General features: G+C 38.8%; 1 protein-coding gene across 4 annotated transcripts in view; it reads right to left on the reverse strand.

The window, feature by feature from the left end:
• Positions 1 to 2,584: 2,584 nt before the first annotated feature.
• Positions 2,585 to 22,022, reverse strand: part of ripor1 (RHO family interacting cell polarization regulator 1) — a 73,775-nt gene continuing 54,337 nt past the window's right edge. For all 4 annotated transcript variants that reach the window (XM_084733484.1, XM_084733483.1, XM_084733482.1 and 1 more), the window contains exons 10-24: positions 21,085 to 21,210; positions 20,762 to 20,910; positions 20,488 to 20,620; positions 17,191 to 17,316; positions 16,655 to 16,830; positions 15,337 to 16,045; positions 14,089 to 14,225; positions 11,320 to 11,440; positions 9,741 to 9,876; positions 8,881 to 9,042; positions 8,625 to 8,783; positions 8,339 to 8,535; positions 6,513 to 6,596; positions 6,250 to 6,340; positions 2,585 to 5,204 (exon numbers count right to left, since the gene is read on the reverse strand). In XM_084733484.1, the coding sequence (XP_084589610.1) occupies positions 5,107 to 5,204; positions 6,250 to 6,340; positions 6,513 to 6,596; positions 8,339 to 8,535; positions 8,625 to 8,783; positions 8,881 to 9,042; positions 9,741 to 9,876; positions 11,320 to 11,440; positions 14,089 to 14,225; positions 15,337 to 16,045; positions 16,655 to 16,830; positions 17,191 to 17,316; positions 20,488 to 20,620; positions 20,762 to 20,910; positions 21,085 to 21,210 (2,604 nt within the window). In that variant the 3' untranslated portion in view covers positions 2,585 to 5,106. The remainder of the gene's footprint in view (positions 5,205 to 6,249; positions 6,341 to 6,512; positions 6,597 to 8,338; positions 8,536 to 8,624; positions 8,784 to 8,880; positions 9,043 to 9,740; positions 9,877 to 11,319; positions 11,441 to 14,088; positions 14,226 to 15,336; positions 16,046 to 16,654; positions 16,831 to 17,190; positions 17,317 to 20,487; positions 20,621 to 20,761; positions 20,911 to 21,084; positions 21,211 to 22,022) is intronic.

Raw genomic sequence — 22,022 nt, forward strand, 5'->3', positions numbered from 1 at the left:
AGGGAAGAACTACATTTTTTAGGAGCAAGATGAAGAACTCTTTCATCAAGGGTTTGTCAAGGGTTCTCAGTAGAACCCTTTGGATTGATTCTCGACAAAGCCATTGAAATATAAAAAGGTTCTCAACAGAACTCCATGGGTGTTCTAGATAAAAGCCTTGGAATACAAAAAAGGTTTTTTAGTGGAACTTCCTGGGTGGATTCTTGTTAGCAGTCTTAGAAAGGTTCTGGATAGAACCTCCAGAGAGGGTTCGCAGTAGAACCATTGCACTATAACAGGGTTCTCTATAGAAACTCTTACAGGGGGTCTGGGTGAAACCTTTCACAGGTGGTTCTAGATATTACCCTTTATGTTGGGTTCTAGGTTGAACTGTTTGAAAGGGTTCCAAATGAACTTTTATAAAAAGTTCTAACAGGAGCCAAAAATGGCTCTCCTATGGGGACAAGCTGAAGAACCCTATATGGTTCTACTTAGAAGCTTTATTTCTAAGGGTGTATGTAACACTGTCAGAGAAAGTGGAATATGTTGCTGTTGAAATAAAAATGGAAAAATTGATTTGGTTTTTTACATTTTTGTAAGTATGATTAATCTATTAATTGATTGATTAAGGAAAGAGCTTACAATGTGCAACCCTAGTCTGCAGTATGAGATTGGGACACGTCTATATACTATCAATACACTAATACTGATAAAGGCAGAGTGACAACATCAGTGTCAGCAGTGTCACTATGAAGCTAATGACACAAGATGATAATAAAGAGGATCAGCTGTCGTCTCTGGGACTGGACATTGTGATATTTTCACTGACACTGGTCAGACTCGGTGTGGATAACTTCTGACCAATGACAAAAGCAATGGATGATGCTTCAAAACTTTGTGTGATCAACTCCTAAGAAATCTCGCCACTGTTTCAAGCACGATACCAGTGTTTTTGAATCATTTTACTAAAAAGCACAGTCTTGACTTCATGCTGGCCACTTTCCAAAGCTTATAGTGTTGTACATTTCTGAATGTGAACAGTATCATATCAAGTTACAGAGAGCTGAAACTTGCTTGAGTTTGGAAAACCATCACAGTGAACATGAGCTCCAAGTCTTTCAACTTGATAATTATATTAGACATGATGTTTAGTTGGATGATCCTGTACTTAAATCAGTGTAAACCCATGGCTGCCTAGAAGGAAGAATAACAATTTAATTTTTGAAATCTAAAAAATCATGCATTGTGTTCGCCAAACAAAAATAGAAATAAATCCCTTAACTCTTACTTAGTATTGCATTACAAGATTATTACAAGATACAAGATATTACAAGATAAGTACCTCACATGTATGAGAAAATATATTAAATTAATGAGATCGTATTCCATAATTATAAGGATTATTATTGTGGGGGTATGTCATCTCCCTTGTAAGCTAAAATGCATCCCCTACTAGCAGAGAGAGTACAGGGCAGAGGTTATTTAGTTGAATACTTTATTCTAGTCTGTCTGACTCATTGATCCTTTATCTGACTAAAGTTTGTGACAGCTAGAATCTATGGCAACGACCACGGCTCTGACATATCAGCAGAGTAACTGTCCTGTATGTTGAGAAATCCACAGTGCTGTCCATGGTGCTGAAGCAGCAGAGGGATTTGTAACTGTGTCTTTTTCTCTGTCCCGCCTTTCTGTCAGTTTCATCTTGGATCTAAAGTATACACTATGATTCTGCAGTGTCACCTTGATGCTCAAAGTGTCAGTAGGAGTCAAAATTACAACATACACATCTTGTAAATATGAAATACTGAATCATGAATATAAAATGCAGATCTGGTTTGGGCAATAATTCACCCATTCTTGAGATTTGGGACAAACAAAAAAAAAAAAAATCTAAACTGTGCCAGAAAACACCCTTGTTTGAGACAAGAATTTTCAATTTCAAACAATTTAACAATGTTAAAGGCCTTCAAAATCTAAAACCTACTGATAACAGGTATATGTGCTATTATAATCATCTTTGTTTTAAAATATACTTTTGTGAAAATGTTGGCTCTTTTATGTTGTGTCCCAGATTTCCCTGATTTTTTACAAAAACATGATTTAATCAGGCATAAAAAGAGTCTGCTATACCCTAAGGACCCCTGTCTCACTTCCTGGTTTAAAAAAGGCAGGAATACTGCTCAAGCACTGGTAAACTTTCTATTTTTAGAAATATTAATTCAATAATGTTTCTATCACATATGTCTCAACCATAACATGTCAACTCTGTAGTTGAGTTAAATAAAGTTAAATAAAAAGTATGGTTTTAAAATGTGTATTTTGATTAGCATTAAGAGAACTCTGAGACACTTAAAAAAAGTAAAATGTCTGCTAACTACGACTATACTGTGAAATCAAATACGTTGTCTACATTTAATAAAAAATGTAATCACTGCTTGGCCCGTTACTAGTTTTAATAGCCAAGAGTTTGATCTTTTAAAATAGACAAAAAAGGATTTTCCCAATTCTCAAGAACGACTGAATTACAAAATAATGTCTTCAGTGTTTTTCTCATGGTGGTAGTTTGTGAAGATAATATGCTTGTTTTGGAAAATGGTCGGCAGCATTGTTAAGATTTCTGTATTTTATTTGTAGCAAATGGCATTAACATGCTTAAACACTGGTATGGCTCTTTAATTATTTGCTCCATATCTGGGGCCAATTTACTTGAAATTCAATCCAATTCTATTTTGATTATTCCTATTCAAGTGTTTAAAATAATGCCAGTACTAACACAAAGGAAACACTTATTCTTTCTACAAGCCAGAAATCTTCGAGGTTATTGATCTGAATTTAAAGTGAACTGATCCCAGACCTGGATGGAGCGATCCATCTCCACTCAGTGATCTGTCTTTACATTCTTTAAATGCAAAGTCCTCCACAGCAGGCTGTAACAATAATGCAAGTATTCAGTGAGTCCAAACATAATGCCATCCCACGTGCAGCAGATATGTCAGTGGTACACTCAAGTGCCACAGAAAGTCGAGTCATTCGCTGAATCAGGTCTTAAACTGATTGGTTGAATGACTTAAATTAAACTGTGTTATTATAACAGTACAAATGCATCTCATAAACAAAGTATACATTTAAAAATTAAGACTCTAAGATAAAACAATTTACAATCACAGGATATTGAATTCCAGTGGCATATAGTCATATTATATGTATTTCCATGAAGAATAAGATATGTCATAATTGTAAAAAAAAGTAATGGCACTGAATTGCTTAAACCATTCTCTGTGCAGAACTTACATTTTCTATCATTTCAAAACTTTATATAGAACTACAGTGTGATTATAATTTTCTTTCTTTTGAATCTGTTGCCAATATGCTGACATTATTAAACATTAAACATGAAGGCATGCGAGACAGAGAGTTGACAGAGAATCTTTTGATTTGGAAGACGTTTCACAGTTCAGAAGCCAGCAGTAGCAGTGTTATCTGTGTGAGCGTGCCCATCGAAACAAGCTGCTGGCTCTTTTACTGCAGCTGTTTGAGCTGCTGAATCGACAGTGTCCAAGCTTCCCTCCCTGCATCAGCAGCAATAACATGTCATCCTGAGCAGCACGGTGAAGCCCCTCCTGCTCACCTCTTACAAGTGGCTTTATAATACAATTGGATAAAAAAACATACAGCATACCTTTTCCCATCATATCAAATACAATCCAATAAAAAATCTCATTTATTTCTTTGCTTTGCAGGGTGTGGCTCTCCTACAGTATATGCCACATGGCAGATGAAGCTGTCCATCTGGAGCACATGCGTTCAAAAACTGGACACAGCAGCATCCATTAAGAGAAGTGGTTTTATATAATGGTAGGGGGTAGCATTATACTGTAGAATGGGATCTATATATGTGTGCACTGATTCACCATGTAACCAGTCAGAACCACAGAGAGTCAAAGTAAGGAAACCGAACAAAAATACACAAAACTCAAAATTCTGTACATTTTTGGGCACTTAGTAGGCTATGGGCTTTTCACACTGCACTTAGCCCTGGGCTAAGAGAGCTGTTAGCCCCAGGACAAGAACGCTCTAAGCCTGGAGCTATGAAAGCTTTCATAAGGGCTTTTCACACTGCATATTGTTAACCCAGGGTTAAGCTAACCCCAGGGCTATATGATTCACACTGCCCTTCTTCTAGCTCTGGGTTAAAGCCTCTGTACACACACACAGGTGTTTTCCATTAACCTGACTGATTATCTTCTTCTTCTAAGCTTTTAGCCCTGTCTCACACTGGCAGCTCTTAGCTCTGGGTTAAGTCGATTTTCAGAGGATAAGCCCGCAAATTCGGGGTAACCCTGCTCTGGAGCGGGGCCAGCTAGCTTTAGGCTAAAGTCTGCAGCGTATATGCAGTGTGAAAAGCCTATATAAAATGTTCACACCAATTGGTGCACCAACAGAAATGTAACCCAGGGCTAGTAGCAGTGTAGAGTGAATCATACAGCTCAGTGCTTAGCTTAACCCTGGCTTAACAATATGTGTGTGAAAAGGGGCTAAGTTAGCCCAAGGGTAACTCTTAGCCCAGGGTTAAGGACATGCAGCGTGAAAAGCCCTGTGTGACTGTAAATAGTTTTATAGACTTTTGCTAACTTTAAAACAATGGACTGTTCAGCCCACGGAAGAACAGGACTGCAATGGCAAAGAGCAAAGAGCTTGTCCACTAATTTGACAACGCAGACATGTTCCTCCCTGCCCTCTTAACCCGTCAGCTTCCTCTTGCCCATTTCATCCTTCCACTCCTCCCTTTACACATCCTTCCATTCAGCCCGCTCACATTGTACATTCGTCCCGGCATCTCTACAGTCCGACTGATTCTCTCAGAGTAGTTAGCACAGGTTGTTTGTAGCTTACTGACTTCATGTGTTTGCCCAGTGTGAAGCAGAGTCTCTGTCGTTACGTCTCTGACAGTGTCTATACTGATAGATTTGTCTTTGTATGTTTTAGTGGGTAGGAGAACAGCATACTGTATATTCTCATGACATCGGGCAAAGCACAACATTCATATGGTGTTGGATGTTCCCACCCAGTGGTATGAGTTTGTGTGAGAGTGTGTGTGTGTGTGTGTGTGTGTGTGAGAGTGTAGTGTTAGAAAGCTGTGCTGGCCATGCTTCCTGGAGCGAAGAGCCTCGGTATGCTGTCCTGAGATGTCTCCACGTGTCTGTGGGCCATCTTCCCCTCCTCGCCTGCTCCACACCATGAATGGAAGAACGACAAGATGGAAAAGGTGAATAGATGCACAGACGGTTGTGTTGGACAAAGTCAAATGGCAGATAACAAGAAAGATGTAGATTTCTCATTTCTGCCTTAATTGTTGTCTTATGTTACAAACATATGAACAAATGGACACAAATGAATTGAAATGAATGAATAAAAAAAGGAAAAAATACAGAAAATCAATAGTGAATATATAAGAAGCAGCAGGTACATTAATATATATCCAAGTTTGAATCAACTCAACCAATGTCATTTAAGACAAATTATTTACCAACATGAGTCATATTTTTTACAGTTTTATTACTACCAGCTGGGAGAACATTATACTCACAGCCATTAAAGGGTAATTCTGGTTTTTGAACCTGAGTCCTATTTTGACAGACTCAGACTGTTATTCTAGAGGTGTTTTAACACCTGCCTCGTTTGGTTCAGTTAAAAAGTACCCGAGTCTGTTTGCCCATTTATTGCGATTCATTTGGACTGGTGTGAAAGCTGTCCATTGAACCCTGGTGCGGACCAAAGAACCAGACTGAGACTGCCTAAAAAGGTGGGTCTCGGTCTGGTTCCAAGCAGACTCTGGTGCAGTTTGTTTGTGATATGAAAGCAAACGATCAGACCACAGGACTTTGTGATAGCAGATGTCATTTTAGCATGATTTCAAAAGCTCAGCTGCTAATAAATCCATCTGCTCACCATCTGATGGTTAAATCTGTTCAGGAGGCGACTGATAAGACATGAATAGCCTACTCTGTGTGCTTTATCACACATAAGAGCTGTACAGCGTCATAAAATGATTGATCAGGTTTGTAACCACTCTCTGGAAGAAATAAAATAAAAAGTTACCAAAACTGACAAGGATGAAAAATAAGACTCAGGTTGGAAAAAACTATCAAATGCAAATACAGTAACATCCATACAACTATGCAGTAAGAACATCACGACCACTCTCTAACAGTTAACCCATGAAATTTATTGTCTAGTTGTCAGTCTAACTAACATGGTGGTTGTTATTACCGAGCACTAGCAGCGCCTGTTTGGCAGCATCACGGACTTCCTCCTTGTCGGTCCGACAGAGATACACTAATTGGTCAATGCTTTCTTTGGCCTGGAACAACAACAGAGGGAACACAGTGGTCAGCACAGTCTGCATTACACAGAACAGATTTTATGAGCATTTTCTCATTGTTATCACAATCAATATTCAATGTCCTGAAATAATATTTTGATGGGGGGTGGGGAGCCTTGGACAAAAGCACACACTCTGAACGTGTCTGTACCTTGAGACAAGCTAAGGCCTTGCATCCGCACACTCTGGTGTCCACATTCTCATCTTCCAGCAGCTCCAAACAGCTGACCAAAGCCTGAGCAGGAGAAAACACCATGTTAACTGTCTGTGATACACAAAATACGAGGCTGCTGTTGCTGGCTTCTGTGGTGCTACATGTTATTATGAAGTTAATCACATGATGCAGCTCTGCACCACTTTTTACATGCTGCTCATGTAATCGGTCTGCCTGACTGAAGCCTCATGATTAGAACCCAATCAGTTATTTCATTTTATTAGATAATATCAGTATGCAGACAGATTATAGGTAACGTCCAAACAAATGAGCCAAAACATGTGTGCGTGGTGAAATTTAGACAACATTTCACTGTAAGATGTTATGTCCACTAGGAGTGGTGGAAAGAGTACTGAAACTCTGTCCTCAAGTACAAGTATTGTTACATTACTAAAATATTACTCAATTACAAGTAAAAGTACTGGTGTTGTACAGGTTTAGTTTGTTAGTCTGTAAAACACTGCTGGAGTTTCACAGGAAAACAGTGTTGCAGAATCTCCCAAACAATGGAAGTGAATAGTGACCAGTTTTCAAATGTAAAAAACACAAAATGAAAACATAAATGCCTCCATACTGCTCGTCTGGTGGTGGAGACACTTTTTTTTAAAAAGGATTGTGTGGTTTATAACACATTAACACTCACACTTAACGAAGAGTTAAATGAAAAGATTATTAGCAAAGGAAAGTTAATAAATCAATTAATATTACTTAACTGATTATTTCATTTTGGAATTTCATTACTTCAGTTTAAGCACACAATGGCACCTTAGAGTAACTTATGAATACACTATAATGCATTATAATAGTGAATGTAATGCATTATAAAATGATAACAATGTATTATAACTAAGATAATTATAATGCATTATGATCCTAGCATGTCAAAATGTTGGTGAGTGGCCAACAATTATGAAGTATTACGATACTTGACCTTATAAGTCATTATAAAATGCTTTATAATTATTGTCATAAGAATTATGAATATCTATGAGCGCTTAGAACTTTGCTGTGAGCAGGTTATAAGTATACCAGGATTTCATGTGCTGTTTTGGGATTGTTGTGGCCTAAAATGCCTGATGTCACAGCAGCTTTTCAAAAAAAAATTGTGATGCATATTGCACTGTTTTTAGGCATTTTTGCAATGAAATCGTGTAGGCAAGTGAAAAGTGCAAAAGAAAGTTTTTTTTTTTTTTTTGTATAATTCAGTAACCTAACCAAAAAGGCTCAGGATTACAAAAACTCTAGATCCACAAAGGAGCCAAATCTTTTTGGAGCTCAAACTCAGTCAAACAACGAAAAAAATCATGAAATTTAAAATGCACAGAGCATTAATAAATCTCAATAACAATGACAAATGTTATGTTCTTTTCAGTACCAGTGATAAAATAAAAAATATGTAATAATTCTGGGGGATGAATTTGCATGAATTGTTGCGATCGCAACATCGCAACCTTCTGGAGGGACTGGTATATTTATTATAAACATGGGAATCATAGAGACTGTTATAAAATGTTGTAATTAAAATCAAAATGATACGAATGAGTTACATAGATAAACAGACTTTTAACAGGAAACAGTGAAAGCTGTTATAACACATGACCAATACTTCAGAATTGACTGAGAGAGAGGCAGTCAAAAACATGAACATTAATAATAAAAAAATGTTCATTAAAATTGAGTTTTTTAAAAATATAATACATCTATAACAAGGTTTTGTTAAAGCCACAAGTGTTAGAAGAGTAGTGTGCAGCACACACACTCACCTGCTCTCTCTGTCTGGGCTGGGCAGCCAGGCTCCTCAGCACAGAGCTGGCTGAGGCTGACACTTTGCCTCGGGGGTCTTTCAGTAATTTGGCCACAGCGTGAAGTCCTTCTCTCCTCAGGCTGCACTCTGCTGGACGCCGCAGAGCGTGTACAATCACATCCTGGTCACATGACGCCAGGCTCTGCACCAGCCACACTGTGGAGGGATGTTAACAGTGATTGGAAAATGACTGAATCCTTTTCACTTTGTCTGTGTGTGTCTGTGCGCACGTGTATGTGGGTTACCTTCTTCTGCCAGCTCACTGATGTGTGTTTCCATGTCACTGATGCCATTCGCCTCCAAGTAAGTCCACAGCTGGAAGATCGTCACCGTCACTCTGTCTCTGCTGCTGCCTCGCCGTGGTAACCTCTGATCCAGCATCCGCTCCACCAGACACAAGAACACTGGATACACACACACACACACACACACACACACACAGATGTTACTATGGCACACAGACTAACAAGTGCTGTACACACAGTACAGATGCTGTTGTACCTGTGTCGGCCATGCTGCTGGCCCTTTCAGGCAGTATGCTGGAGTAGACTGTCGGCAGTGTAACCAGGAAGCTCTCAGCAGACACACTGTACACAGTGCCCTGTCCCACACACTGTTGCCATAGTGACACAGCACCGAGGCACAGGCCCAGCTGTGGTATCACTGTGACGCAAGAGAAGAAAGAGTTACTCTTCATGCTTTATTTTTGGATCAGGCTCGCTGAAGTTTAAATGTTTTCTTTAGCTTCCAGCATCGAGGTTCATTCTTGACCATGTGCGAGACAATAATCTTAACTATAATGTCAACTTACTAACCTTATCTGAGCTAGTGATGGATTTCAAATTTTAAACTGATTTGTTGATCCAGAGAAAATTACTTTGATAACTGATCAACAATTTCAGTTGTTTTTCATGGAAAAATGTCAACCATCTGTTGGTTACAGCTTGTTAAATGTGAGGATTTGCTGCCTTTCTTTGTCATTTCTGACAGAGTCTTTGGGTTCTGGACTGTTGGACCAAATAAACAATCTGAAGGCATCACTTTGGGCTCTGGGAAACTGTGATGAGCATTTTGCATTTTTTTTTTTGACATTTCATGGACTAAAAGACTATTTGTCAAAAATAATCTGCAGATGACTTGAGAATGGAACTAATGGTGAGTTGCAGCCCTATTTCTGAGTGCTCTCTAGGTTTGTTCTTTCCAGCTTCAGTGCTGGATGTTAGAACCTATGTTCAGCTGTGGTAAACAGACAAACATTACTGTGGATAAAAGTGCAGTCAGCTTGATGAAAAGGTATGTTAGATGTATCACTGAAACGCAGGGTAGCACTAGAGAACAGATGTGTAGAAACAGGAGCTCACCTTCAGCAGGCTGTCTCAGGCGTCTTGGGTTGTCCTTAGTGACACGTCGGATGATTTCGAGGACTCGAGCCTCTCTCAGCAGTCTGTCTAAGGCGTACATCTCTCCACAGCGCAGAGGACCAAACGTACCCAGACGCTACACACAACATGACATATACCACTTTACATAACAACATTTGACAGAACAGCACATCTTTCTAACTACAACACTAATCTGATCATCTGAGTTTACCTCTAATAATATAGATATGACACAGTTTTATTGATTATATGGTGTATTTGTCAAAGAAGTGAACGATCTTACATTAGACCTTTACTCTTACATTTAGTTGTTAGTTTAGTACTTGCATGTTGTATCTCAACAGCTACTGCATGGAAGAAACTATGGTATCATAACACTAAAACAACTGGAACTGCTGGTTTTAATAAAGACATTTCAACTTTCTTTTTAAAAATGAATTAAATTAATGTTATAAATGATCATGTTACTACGTACTGCTACAACTTAATATAAAACTTCACTAACACTTTATTTAAAGGTGTTTGTAGTAAGCATTAGTAAATAGTAATAAGGCCCTTATAAGATGTTTATTAACATTAAAATAGTTAATAAGACCATATAAGTGTTAATAATAGCATAAGACTCTAATACATTTATAAGCACTTATAAGAACCTTGTTAACAGTTTATAGACTGCTTAAGAATGTTAATAAAAGTCTTATTAATATATATAGAATGATCATATAATTATACAATATAATTGTTTACAAATAATTACAAACACATTTATTGAGTTTATCTACTGTAAACTTTTGTTGTTGCTTTATTAATATTTCCACATACTTTCTACATAAACTGCATTTATTAGCAGCTCTTAGCAGAGGAAGCCTGAAATATGAATAATTAAAAAAACATGGAAACTATTGATAAGTGCATAATAAAGAATTAATTAACCTTAATAAGCATTATTCATGCTTTAGATTCCGAAAAATGACTGTTAACTGTTAATAAATGCAGTTTACTGCTAATATATGCACAGTAAAGTATGTAGAAATCTTAATAAAGCAACAGCAAAATCTTAGTAAAGGTTTAACAAAGGAAGTTAGCTGACTTAAATAAATGTGTTTCTAATGCTATTACAAACAATTAATAAGAAACTCAAACAGTCTATTATCTGTTAGTGAGTTTCTTATTAAGACCCCTTAAAATGCCTTATAATCTAGCAACAAACATTTTTATCATGCTATTATTAACATTTATATAGGCGCTATGTTAGTAAGCATCTTATATGGGTCTTATTACCTATTAACATATGTTATTACAAGCATCTTGAAATAAAGTGTTACCCAGCTGTAACAAGTACTAATTCATCAACTACAGCTCCTTGGACCTGATTCTTCAGAACAGAACTTAAGAATGGCTTCAACTTGTGTAGATGACCACGTCCAAAACAGATTATCATAGTACACAACTCTACAAAGCTAGAACTCAAGCTAACTCTGTCACATCTGCACTATGGCAGCTGGACACTCGTCTCTGACTGAGAGATGACTTGAGGACAGTGTTGCGGGTCTCATACCAACAGCTGTGTGCTGCAGTTCTTCAAGTGGACCACCAGAGAGCAGTCTAGAGTACTGCAGCCTGTGGTGAGGGCCAAGGTGGGGGAGGAGGGGCTGTTCCAGCCTCTGTCCTGCAGAGACCTGCACACATACAGGAGGAATTAACACTGTTCATGTCAAAGCTTCTGCAGGCTCATACAGGCCACTTTAATTGATTTAATCAGGTTTTTGTGTTGTTTAATTGGAAGTTAGGTGGACACTCTGGATAATAGACTTTATAGAAACAGGTAACATAGAAGCAATAAGCATATAAAATAATGCATAGAACGTACTGCAAAAGAGATAAGGTAAATAAATACAATGTGGAACATGTGGAATAATAGATTCACTGATCTATTTATTCTGGGACTGTAACAAAGTTTGGTTTGATATAGAATATTGGTTAACAGAGATACTGAGTGAAAAATTGTATTTTAATCCATCAATTTGTGTATTCCAAGATATTACAGAACATCGTGAGGTATCCACAGAGTTGGATTACTCTTGTTTTCTTTAATTTTATTAAAGAAACTTATACTTAAAGATTGGAAATCCACACACCCTCCTACAGTGATACATTGGAAAAATGAAATGAACTTTTTAAAGGAGTAATAAGTAAAAAAGTAAGTTAGAACTCTTGCTGAGTAACTGATTATAAACCATTTATAAATCATTTGTGAGTATCGTCTTATTTTAAAGTGATACCCTTTAACCTTTCCTTCAGCACCATCATCAGGTAGAAATTTTAATTGGTCCAATAAATCAACTTTGGTTTATAAACAAATATTAAACATCCTCATCAGCTTCAGCTGTGTTTAGTACCACTTAGGAAATGTTAATACACATGTTAGTATTTATCTCCTGGCACCATTGTACATTAGTACAGACTAACAGAGCAGCTGGCATACTGAATATTTGACCAATGTCATGTTAAAAGTGTTATTTCTGTTATGTTGTTATTTTCTGCAATCAGGCTGCTTTGATGAATCCCATTTCTGGCTGGTGTCATTATTATATAATATCATTATTATACAATTGTGAATTTAATAATTTTATAACCCTTCTAACAATATAATTAAAATCTCCAGAAGCCTAAAGAGGATGTTGGTGTATGAATGCCTTCACTTGTGGTAATAAATGACGTGTGGTTCCAGCGTCAGTTTCATACAGTGAGGTATAAAGAAACAAAGAGAATATTAGGGGTCTGCAAGTGTTGCTTGCTGCAGACCCCTGCTGTTTTTGTTCAGATTATTCAGTCTTTCTTTCTTTCTTTTGTTTCTTTTTTCCTCTTCTAAAAGTGTTCATGCAGCAAAAACTGTAAAATGAAAACTAATCAAATTTGGCTGGTTTGTTGCAAATTCCACCTACTACTCAGACAACAAAAATGACACTCATTGACCTTAAGGTGGTACTGTAACAATTAAGTTTACAATGTTGCAATTATCTTTAAAACAGCTTGATGTAGACTAACAATTATTTTGCTGTTTTATTCTTTCAATTCAGCTGCATCTTTTTTCAATTCTTAAAAACCTATTTCTGTAAACTCCTCCCAGACTGCTGGGCCGATCAGCATGAAAATAAGGTCATCTAAAGCTATCAAAGGAATTTAGATTGGTCAATCCATTTGGATTTTATGAGTCAATCAATTTTCATTAAATGTATTATTATTATTATTATTATTATTATTATTATTATTATTATTATTATTATTATTATTACTGTTATTATTAAAATAGCTAATTTCTATAATTTGCAATAACACATGACTGTGTTGTGATATTGGCATAAAAATTGAGAATTGTGACAAAAGTTTGTCTCACTGCAAACTGTGGTCAATTCAGAAGGCCATCACTCTGAATTTTTAAAAATATGCAAAATAAATTAACATCTGTATCTCCACGTCTTCATTCAGAGATGACCAAAACCTACACAGACGTTCTGCAGATGGTCGATATCAAGTGTTCTGAACTGTATTCAAATTGGTCAAACAGTGAGTCTGCAGTGATATTTAATATCTTGCTGTAATTTATCAACAACATTTTGACTTTTGCAAGTGTTTTGAGTTTAAACAGATAAAAATGTTCCAGTTTTGCACAGCTGATGTGATTGTCCCAACTTGTAACAAGATGTGTAGAGGCCAAGTCTCCCCAGTGGTGCAGTCTGTCAGTCACCTTCTCTGGGATCCAAAGGTCAAAAGTTCAAATCCTCGTGTGACTGAGTGCCACTTGCTAATAATGTAACAACCTCTGCATGACTATATAATGTCAATGTTCATTGGCTATATTTAGATCTGTATTTGCTATCAGTCAAGTTTGTAGCTTTCCATATCAGACTCTGTATCAGTCAAACCTGTGATATTTATCCCGTAAACAACAAGAGAGGGTTTGTGACACTGAGCCAGGACAATAAATCCGCGTGTTATTATGGTATTATTATAAGAGGTTTTCCAGGCTGCTCACGTGCTTCACAGCCACAAATACCAGTCGAATCAACAGGAGTGACGGTACCACACAGCTCCACCAGATGGCACCAACAAACAACAACTAGGAAACTGAGATAGATGCTGGATGTCTGCTCAGTGTGAACAAATAAAGCTGTGTAACAACACAGAAGTCATAGACTTGATCTAGAAACAAGTCATTAGTTATTATTTAGAGTCTATGACTTTAGAACAATGTGAGGTGTGGAACACTTGTTCTCCAGAGGATTTGGCTCAGTTTGTTCACTGACAGCTCACTGTCAGCACTCACCTGCCATTCCTACTCCTCCTGTCAGCCTTCTCCTCGTCTTCCTCCTCCCAGTCCGACGTGTTGAGGAAGTCAAAGCTGCCCAGAGCTGTTTCCACTGTGAGGCTGACCACGCTGGGCGAACGGCTGTGCTTACCACCCTACACACACACACACACACACACACACACACACACACACACACACACACACACACACACACACACACACACACACACACACACAGATCCAAAGTCAGACCACAGGCCAACAGTTAAGTATGCCTTCAGATGCACAACAGACACATATATGCACATACTGAGCATGCTCAGACTGGCACACAACAGGAGAACACACAGTCAAACTGGTCCCACCTTAATATCAAACACTGATAACAGTCAGACAGCAGCATGCAGGTAAAATCTACATGTATGTGTGTTTGTATGAATATGTATATTTGCTGATAAGTACATCTATATGTAAATTCATGTGTGTATTTAGAGCAGCACACAAGTATCTTCTAACAGTCATTCCAAAACACCGGGTCTCGACCCACAGGTGGGTCACAGGAGATTTTATTTGGGTAACCAAATAAATAAAAAGATGATAGAAGAAATTTAGAAGTATCTTAATTATATTCTTATAATTCAGTAGTTCTATATCTTTTTCCTTGTGAGAGGAAATAAAACCAATGAGATGTCCTGTTAACTCAGCCTATAAAGTATTTAACATGTGTATATATTTGTAATAACATGCATCAAGGTCAGGGCTGCAAATAATTTACTGCTGATCAATCTGTCCATTATATTCACGATTGATCAATCAATTGTTGGTGAAAAATGGTGAAAAATATAAATCTGGCAATAATTTTTCCCTAGATTGATTTGCTGTTTGGTCCATAAAATTTTAGAAAATGATGAAAAATTGATCCTATCACATTCTTGTCAATTGAAAAATATGTTAACATGTTAACATTAACATTAACATAACATGTTTGGGCCTATTTTTCAACCAGGAATTATTTTTCCACTAATCCATTAGTTGTTTGGTCCACAAAATCTCAATTTTGTTCACAACTCAAACATATTCAGTTTACTGTCAGGAGAAAAATATGTATTTTTGATTTTGGGATGAACTGTCCCTTTAAACAATTTTGATGAACATTTTAATTCAACTTGTTTTGACAGTGTAACAATACTTAAACTTGAGTAGAGTTTTTGACTATTCTAACATCTTTGAAGGCAACTTCTCTCCTTTGTCTCACACACTCACCTTCAGTGTGACCTGCAGCAGCTTCAGCTCTTGTTCCAGCAGCTGTAACTCAGGGAACTGTCCTCTGTAATCATCCAGAGAGGACACTACAGCTCCCAGGGCATCTTCCAGCCCGCTGTCCACTGGACAATCACCCGCTCTGGGCAGACAGTCTGCTCCAGCACTTGGCACATCCTCCTCTACCGACACACGTCGGGCCATGTAAGTCACGTCCCCACTGTCTGTGAGTGTGTTACCCTCTAGCTGTGGGTGTGTGTTCATTTGTGATGGAGAACTAGGGTCCACCCCTTCAGTCCTTGGAGAGGAGGATGTGAGGACCGAGCTGGATGTGTCCTCCTTCTCGTTTTGATTTTGATCTGTGACATAACTCTCTTGGACCACGCCGAGCCTCCGTGGTGACAGCTCAGTGTCTGTAGCTGCAGAGCTGGGCAGCTCAGGAGTTCTGCTGGCCATCTCCATTTCTATGTCATTGATGGAGAGCCCCGATGCCAAAGACATCACCTCGCCTGATTCACCAGCTGACCTGTCCGTCAACACAATGCCATCAGCGCTGCTTTCACTGATGTGGCTCAGAGAGCGCAAGTAGCTGCGTGAGGTGTAGCTGTTGGTCACCACCTCACCCACTGCTGCTGTGGGAGACTGTTTCCCTGCGTCCTCGTCCTCACTGTCAGCTTTTGTTGTCACAGTGACTGTCCCCTTCTCCTCTTCCCTGTGAATCAGTTCATACATCAGTTAAAGGGAAAATTCACCACTTAATGTCCAGTCTGTGTTGATGGTAAATCTAGCAAACTGAAGCAATAAATTCCTCAGTGGTGCTAGACTGACAAAGAAAGTTGAGTTCTCCTGATCACAGAGCTGTGCTAGCAGTGCCTACATGTACCAGCATGCATTGTGCGCAAGCTTCTGATGCCAATGCCCATGCTGCTGTGTATCACCACTCAAGCATATAGTTGTTATTTTGTTGGCCAAAACATAGCATTAGGTGACAAAAATACTGATCTGGAATTCCCCCGGCTACCCAGAGGAGGAGACTAGAAATCCAAGCTGAGCATGTAGGTCTTCCTTAACACCAACAACACCGCTGTGACATCACTGATGCAACAAGAGCACCAGGAGAACTCTCAGCTGGTATAGCAGCACCAAGGAAAGGAATGATTTTTTTCCCTTTAATCTTATTACTGATGGGGCACACCATATACCAAAACATGAAAAACTCATCTCTGTGTAAATGTAGCAAATAATCAGTAAACAAAAATGAAAAATGTCAATTTGTGAGAATGCAGTGTAAAAAAGTACAAAACCAAAAGTAAAACCTTACCTGTTACTCTCTGCTTGCTGTCTGGAGATGTTGGGAGCCTCACTGACACTGCTGACCCTGTGGGTGGAGTTTGGAGTTGAGGAGCAGGAGGAGTCTCTGAGGCAAAATGAGATGTCAGGCTGAGGGGAGGAAGTGACTGTTCCAGCTGGCTGGATGTCTGGAGTCACCAAAACCCCCTAGAGAGACAGAGAGATGCACTGAGTCACAGGGAGAGACTGACCCAACACAACAACAACCTTAAGTCCCAACATGCTGTTTGCACACCATCACACCACACACACACAGTTCAGACAGTGTGCATGTGAATGTGGCTCAAAGCTAAGGATCTACAGTGAAGATTCAGGATAAAGACATGCTGTAAATATTTTTTTTTAGTCAGCTTGGCATGTTGGGGCTTTAGGAGACTTGGATTACACCAGATGAGCAGTATGAAGGCATTTTATGTTTTTATTCTGTTGTTTTTTGCATTAGAGGGATAGAGTGAATCATAATGATAACAGCACAAGAGATAATGCACAGTGTCTGTTGTGTGTTACCTTATGATGTGTAGAGTTGCGTAGGCCTCCTACAGACAGCTGAGGACTGGAGGAGTCGTCAGAGGATTCAGATGAGTTGGACCACGCTGTTCCATTCTCTAATTCTTCATGACGGCGGAGCATGTTCTGAAAGAGAACAGCATTGATGAAAAAGAGTTGATATGGACAGACACGCACAAGTTTGATTAAGTAGAGGTCATCAAGACCCGGTTCGAAAATGATAAATTTATCAACATCATTAAGAAATTTAATTAATTTCTAATTGTCAGTTAATTTCTCACAAATGAATTGACACACAGCAAGCCAGGTCCCCACAACTCCAGGGTCCCACTTTCCCTGGTTCACTCAGCCCTTCATGCAGCATAGATTTAAAGTCACCAGAGGAGAATATCTATGATTATGGTGTGGACAAATGGTTTAACCTGTAATTCCATTCTGTTTTCTATTATTAAATATTCTGGAGACTTTGCCCATCAGTCACATATCATAAGCTGTCAACATCAATTATTTATTGAAGTTCAACTTGACCACAGCAGCAGCTTTTGAAGTTTTGGGGTACATCAGATTAAACAACCTGGCAGACTCAAACACACAGTCCTTAATCTTCTCCAGTTAACAGAACAATCAGTGTCCAAATTTGCTTCGTCCTCTTCTGTTCTGCTTCAGTGAGCACACTAAATAAGAACAACTGACCACAAACTGATAGGTCAACAATGATCCTGCAGGTAAACAAAGCTAAGTGGACCACAGCTGCCCCCTGATAGTCATGTGAGATTCATCCAGTTGAGCATTCTTTTTTTTTCCTTGTCAGTCTTTGTGCATTACAGTTACGGGATAAAGCAGATAGAAGCTACAAAAAGAGGAGGGAATCATAAATATATAAATATATAAATCATAAATATATATATATAAACAAGTGGAAGAGGTGAAGAGTGAAAGAAAGGCAGAGCAGCATGATGTGCTGTGAGACACCTCATCCAGACACACACACATGGAGCACACAGAACAGATGACGATTGCTGATTGGCTTGTTGTTTGTATTTGTTTTGCTGCTGACAGGCTCAGATTGTTACTGACAACATTATGGACAGGATCATGACAGTGAGAGACCTGATTTTAAAGATTAAAAAATGTTTCTTTTAACCAGAAACAGCTGTTTAATTGCTCTGGAAAAACTCACTCATCACTTCATTCAAACCTTAGAGAAACTACAAAAAATGAACTCACCAAAAAACTCACCAAAAATGTGTTGGTTCATCTTTCCACTGTCCCAACAATCACAAACTCTGACTCGGTCCAAATAAATCCTTAATTCATGGCATAAAGGAGTGCTAAGCATGCAGTGCAGGTGACACTGGACAGTGGCTGCAGCCTCAGGAGAAAAGCTCTGCAGCTCCACTGATTTAATAACTGAACTATAGGAGGACGTACACTTTGAACTTTTCTGACTTGTGTGAAATCTGATATTTTCACATCACAGATGACATTAAATTATTATTAAATTACATTAAAACGTAAGTCTAACTGGTAAAACATACTCATGCAGGCTCATTTTAGCGAATTCAGTGTGACACACTGCACTGTAAAATAAAATCTTAGTCGGGGGCAGCCCTAAAGTGGACACAGTCCGAAATATAAATCAGTGTGAGGTTTTCAGAGGAAACTTCAAGGTTCATCATCACAAACGTACACTAGGCGTGACTGAAAGTCCAGTCTGGGTTCAGCTGGGAGGTTCTACTTGCCCTACAGGCCAGAGGGGAGTCATACTGTATGTGTGCAGCAGATTTCCAGTCCCTGCTCTCAGATGGGAGCCGTGAAGAGCTGTTTGGAAACCTACCACACGCTACTGAGTGGCTACTGAGCGGCTACTGAGACTACGGTTCTAGGGTTCTAATGTTCTACCACCATCATTACTATCACTAGTCAGTGGGCTCTGTGGTCCTACACTCTCCAGGGACTTGACTCTGTAGTGACTTACTGTAGTGGGCTGTCTCGCTGGTGATTTGTCATTACAGGCACATCTCTGACTAAGTGTGTCTCTGAAGATGTCCAGCAGTGGCCAGTGCTGCCGCCGGGTCAGACTCCGAGGTAGAGACTGCACGTCAAAGTGGCAGCAGGTGGTGCAAAAGGCAATGGGGCAGTTAGGGAGTGGTAGCTGTAGGCTAAACTCAATGCTCCCTCTACCCCTGCGGTTCTAAACCACAAGGTCATAACTTGTCAGTATATAACAGCAAGTTCCAGACCCGGGATGAAATGGACTCATTCTTTGATGAGAAATATAATTTTTTGCTTCCCCTGGTGTTTTCAGATCAGCTACATTTGTTCAGAAATCTATAAAAACTCTTCAACCTGATATCAGACTGAACTGTCAGCTTCTTACGGATTCAAAGGTCTGGAGCCAAGCTGCAAAAACTCTGCTAAAACAGTCAGAAACAAACTGCCCAAAAAGGTCTGCACCTAAATATAACCTGTATATATCAATTTAGTATCATGCTGCCATGCATGCTCGATCATGGAAATTCAACCAATTTCCGTGAATTCTGCACGACCTTGCAATTTTGTCAAATCATTACAACTTTTCTGCAACCAATTGCTCCAGTTTCCTACAAGTTCCACCAATCATAGCCGTCCCCTGTTTCTCTATGTTTAATTATTTATTATTTTGTTGTACTTTATTGTTTTTTTAATTTTGTCGCAAGCACTGAAAGAAAACACAAGTTTTGTCATTCTGACATTTATCAAAGCTCTGTGCACTTTCAGATTTTATAATTTTCTACTGGTTTTGAGCTTTAACTCCAAAAAGATTTTGCTTCTTTGTGGAATACCACCTAGGAGCACTTTTTGTTTGAATTTTTGTAATCTTCAGCCTTTCTGGTAAGGGTACTTAAATCACTCAGAGCAGAGTGTGGTTCAATCATTCACCCTGGAACAAGTTTCCTTTGATTTTTAATGAAATCTACAAAATCACTAACCTGTAACTTTTTTTTTTTTTTTTTTTGCAATTTTCACTTGTTCCTGCAAGTTCTTTGCCAAAACCACTTAAAATATTGCAACATGCACCAAAAAGTCCCCATGAAATCAGGAATTTTACTGAAACGATACCCAAAAAAGCTGTCAAAATCTTGGAGGGACCAATATATAACTACGTTTATATCAATTTCATCAATTGTGTGTTTCAATCAGAGCAAAATATGAACTATTGACAACTTGAAGACAAATATTCCACTATCAGTCTTTTGAAAAGCGTCAAACGTTCCTCTGGAGAGAGGAGGATGAAAAGAATATGTTACAACTTACATAGAAGGCTTGTTCACGTAGAGACGGCGTGTCAGGTGGACTCTGGTTGAAGATGGTTGAGAATCTCTTACTGACAGTTGGAGCTTTATTGACAGTGCTTGCCACTGATCCCTGGTCGTCTTTATCGAATGGACTGACAGAGGGGAAAAAAACAGGACAGGAGGCGAAGGAAGATAAAAGTAAACAATCAGTATAATATTTAAGCAATGTTCTGTTAATGAATACCACTTAATGAATGGTACAGAACACTGACAGTATGGATGGAAAAACTCACTTCCAGGTGACTTCGAGGCTCAGCTTAATAGTCCCGAGATCATTAATATCCACGGCAACCGTCTGTGGTAGTGCAGCAAACAGGTCCTTCGTCTCGCAGGAAACACTTCCTACAACCACGTGATTGGCTAAGCTCTTCAGCTCTGTCACCTAGGAGACCACAGAAATATAGTTTTATCAATACCAAAGACCGCTGCCTTCAACAAGTCAACTCCTGTCAGTTTCTAAGGTAGTAAGATTATTATCCGACATGAAAGATGCACAAATACAAATCACTCCAAAGTAATAACCAAAGAGTGTCTGAAGACAGTGGGAAGTACTGACCTTGACAGAGAGGAACTCACTGATGAGCGGCACAAACACCATCTCCTCACTGTCCCACACCTGTTTGCCATTGATCTCTATTCTGCCTCGGAGCTTCCACCGCTGCCGACCGTACCTCATAAAGATCTGAACACACACACAGTTCTGCATGTCAGTAGAGCTGTGTGTGTGTGTGTGTGTGTGTGTGTGTGTCTGTGTAGACTGTTTCATCTTGATTTTACTCTTCTTTCTTTCTTCTTTCTCTTCTTTCTTTTTGGGATTATGTTTTTCAATTTTTTACTTTTCAGTTCCTCACAGAGCTTTCACTCACAATGTACACACACGAGTGCCTTTAAGACTCCCAAAGAAAATCACCTTTAACCTTTTTCATGTGTTACAAGACACATCAGGAGCAAAATAAGCAGTAAACTCCATGTCTGAGCATTTCTTGCTTTGAAACTGCAGTGAGCAACTATTTGCATATTTATAAGTCCTTGAATACTAATCATAGTACTAAATGGCAGTGTCCGCTATCTATATTTTCAAAGTCCCAGGAAAACAAGAACAACCTCCGAGCTGCAAATTAGCACCTGGGATGCTAATGGTACGAATGTAAATAAGCTAACAGCTGTTACATTTTCTTTTGCAGTGATGTAGTCATTTTAATACCAGAGCTTGCCTCCCGACGTGCAAATGTTCCACCAAAACAAGTTCCCCTTCGACACTATTTTGCAGCAACACCATCGCTGCATCCTGGGCTTAACACTGCCCAAAAGGTTGGTGATTGGTTTAAAGAAATGCAATAAAGCAGGACATTGTTTTCCTTATAGCAGAAGGTGTGTGTGTGGAGCCAGACCTTTCTTCAGAGCTGAGTGTTGTGGAGAGACGTCTGGCTATGTGAGACTATTTAAAACATGACTGGAGTTGGACTTTAAATAATGGCCATATTAACATAATTA

Source organism: Lutjanus erythropterus, chromosome 13 (assembly GCF_056507025.1).
Source record: "Lutjanus erythropterus isolate fLutEry1 chromosome 13, fLutEry1.hap2, whole genome shotgun sequence".
Taxonomy (NCBI): domain Eukaryota; kingdom Metazoa; phylum Chordata; class Actinopteri; order Lutjaniformes; family Lutjanidae; genus Lutjanus; species Lutjanus erythropterus.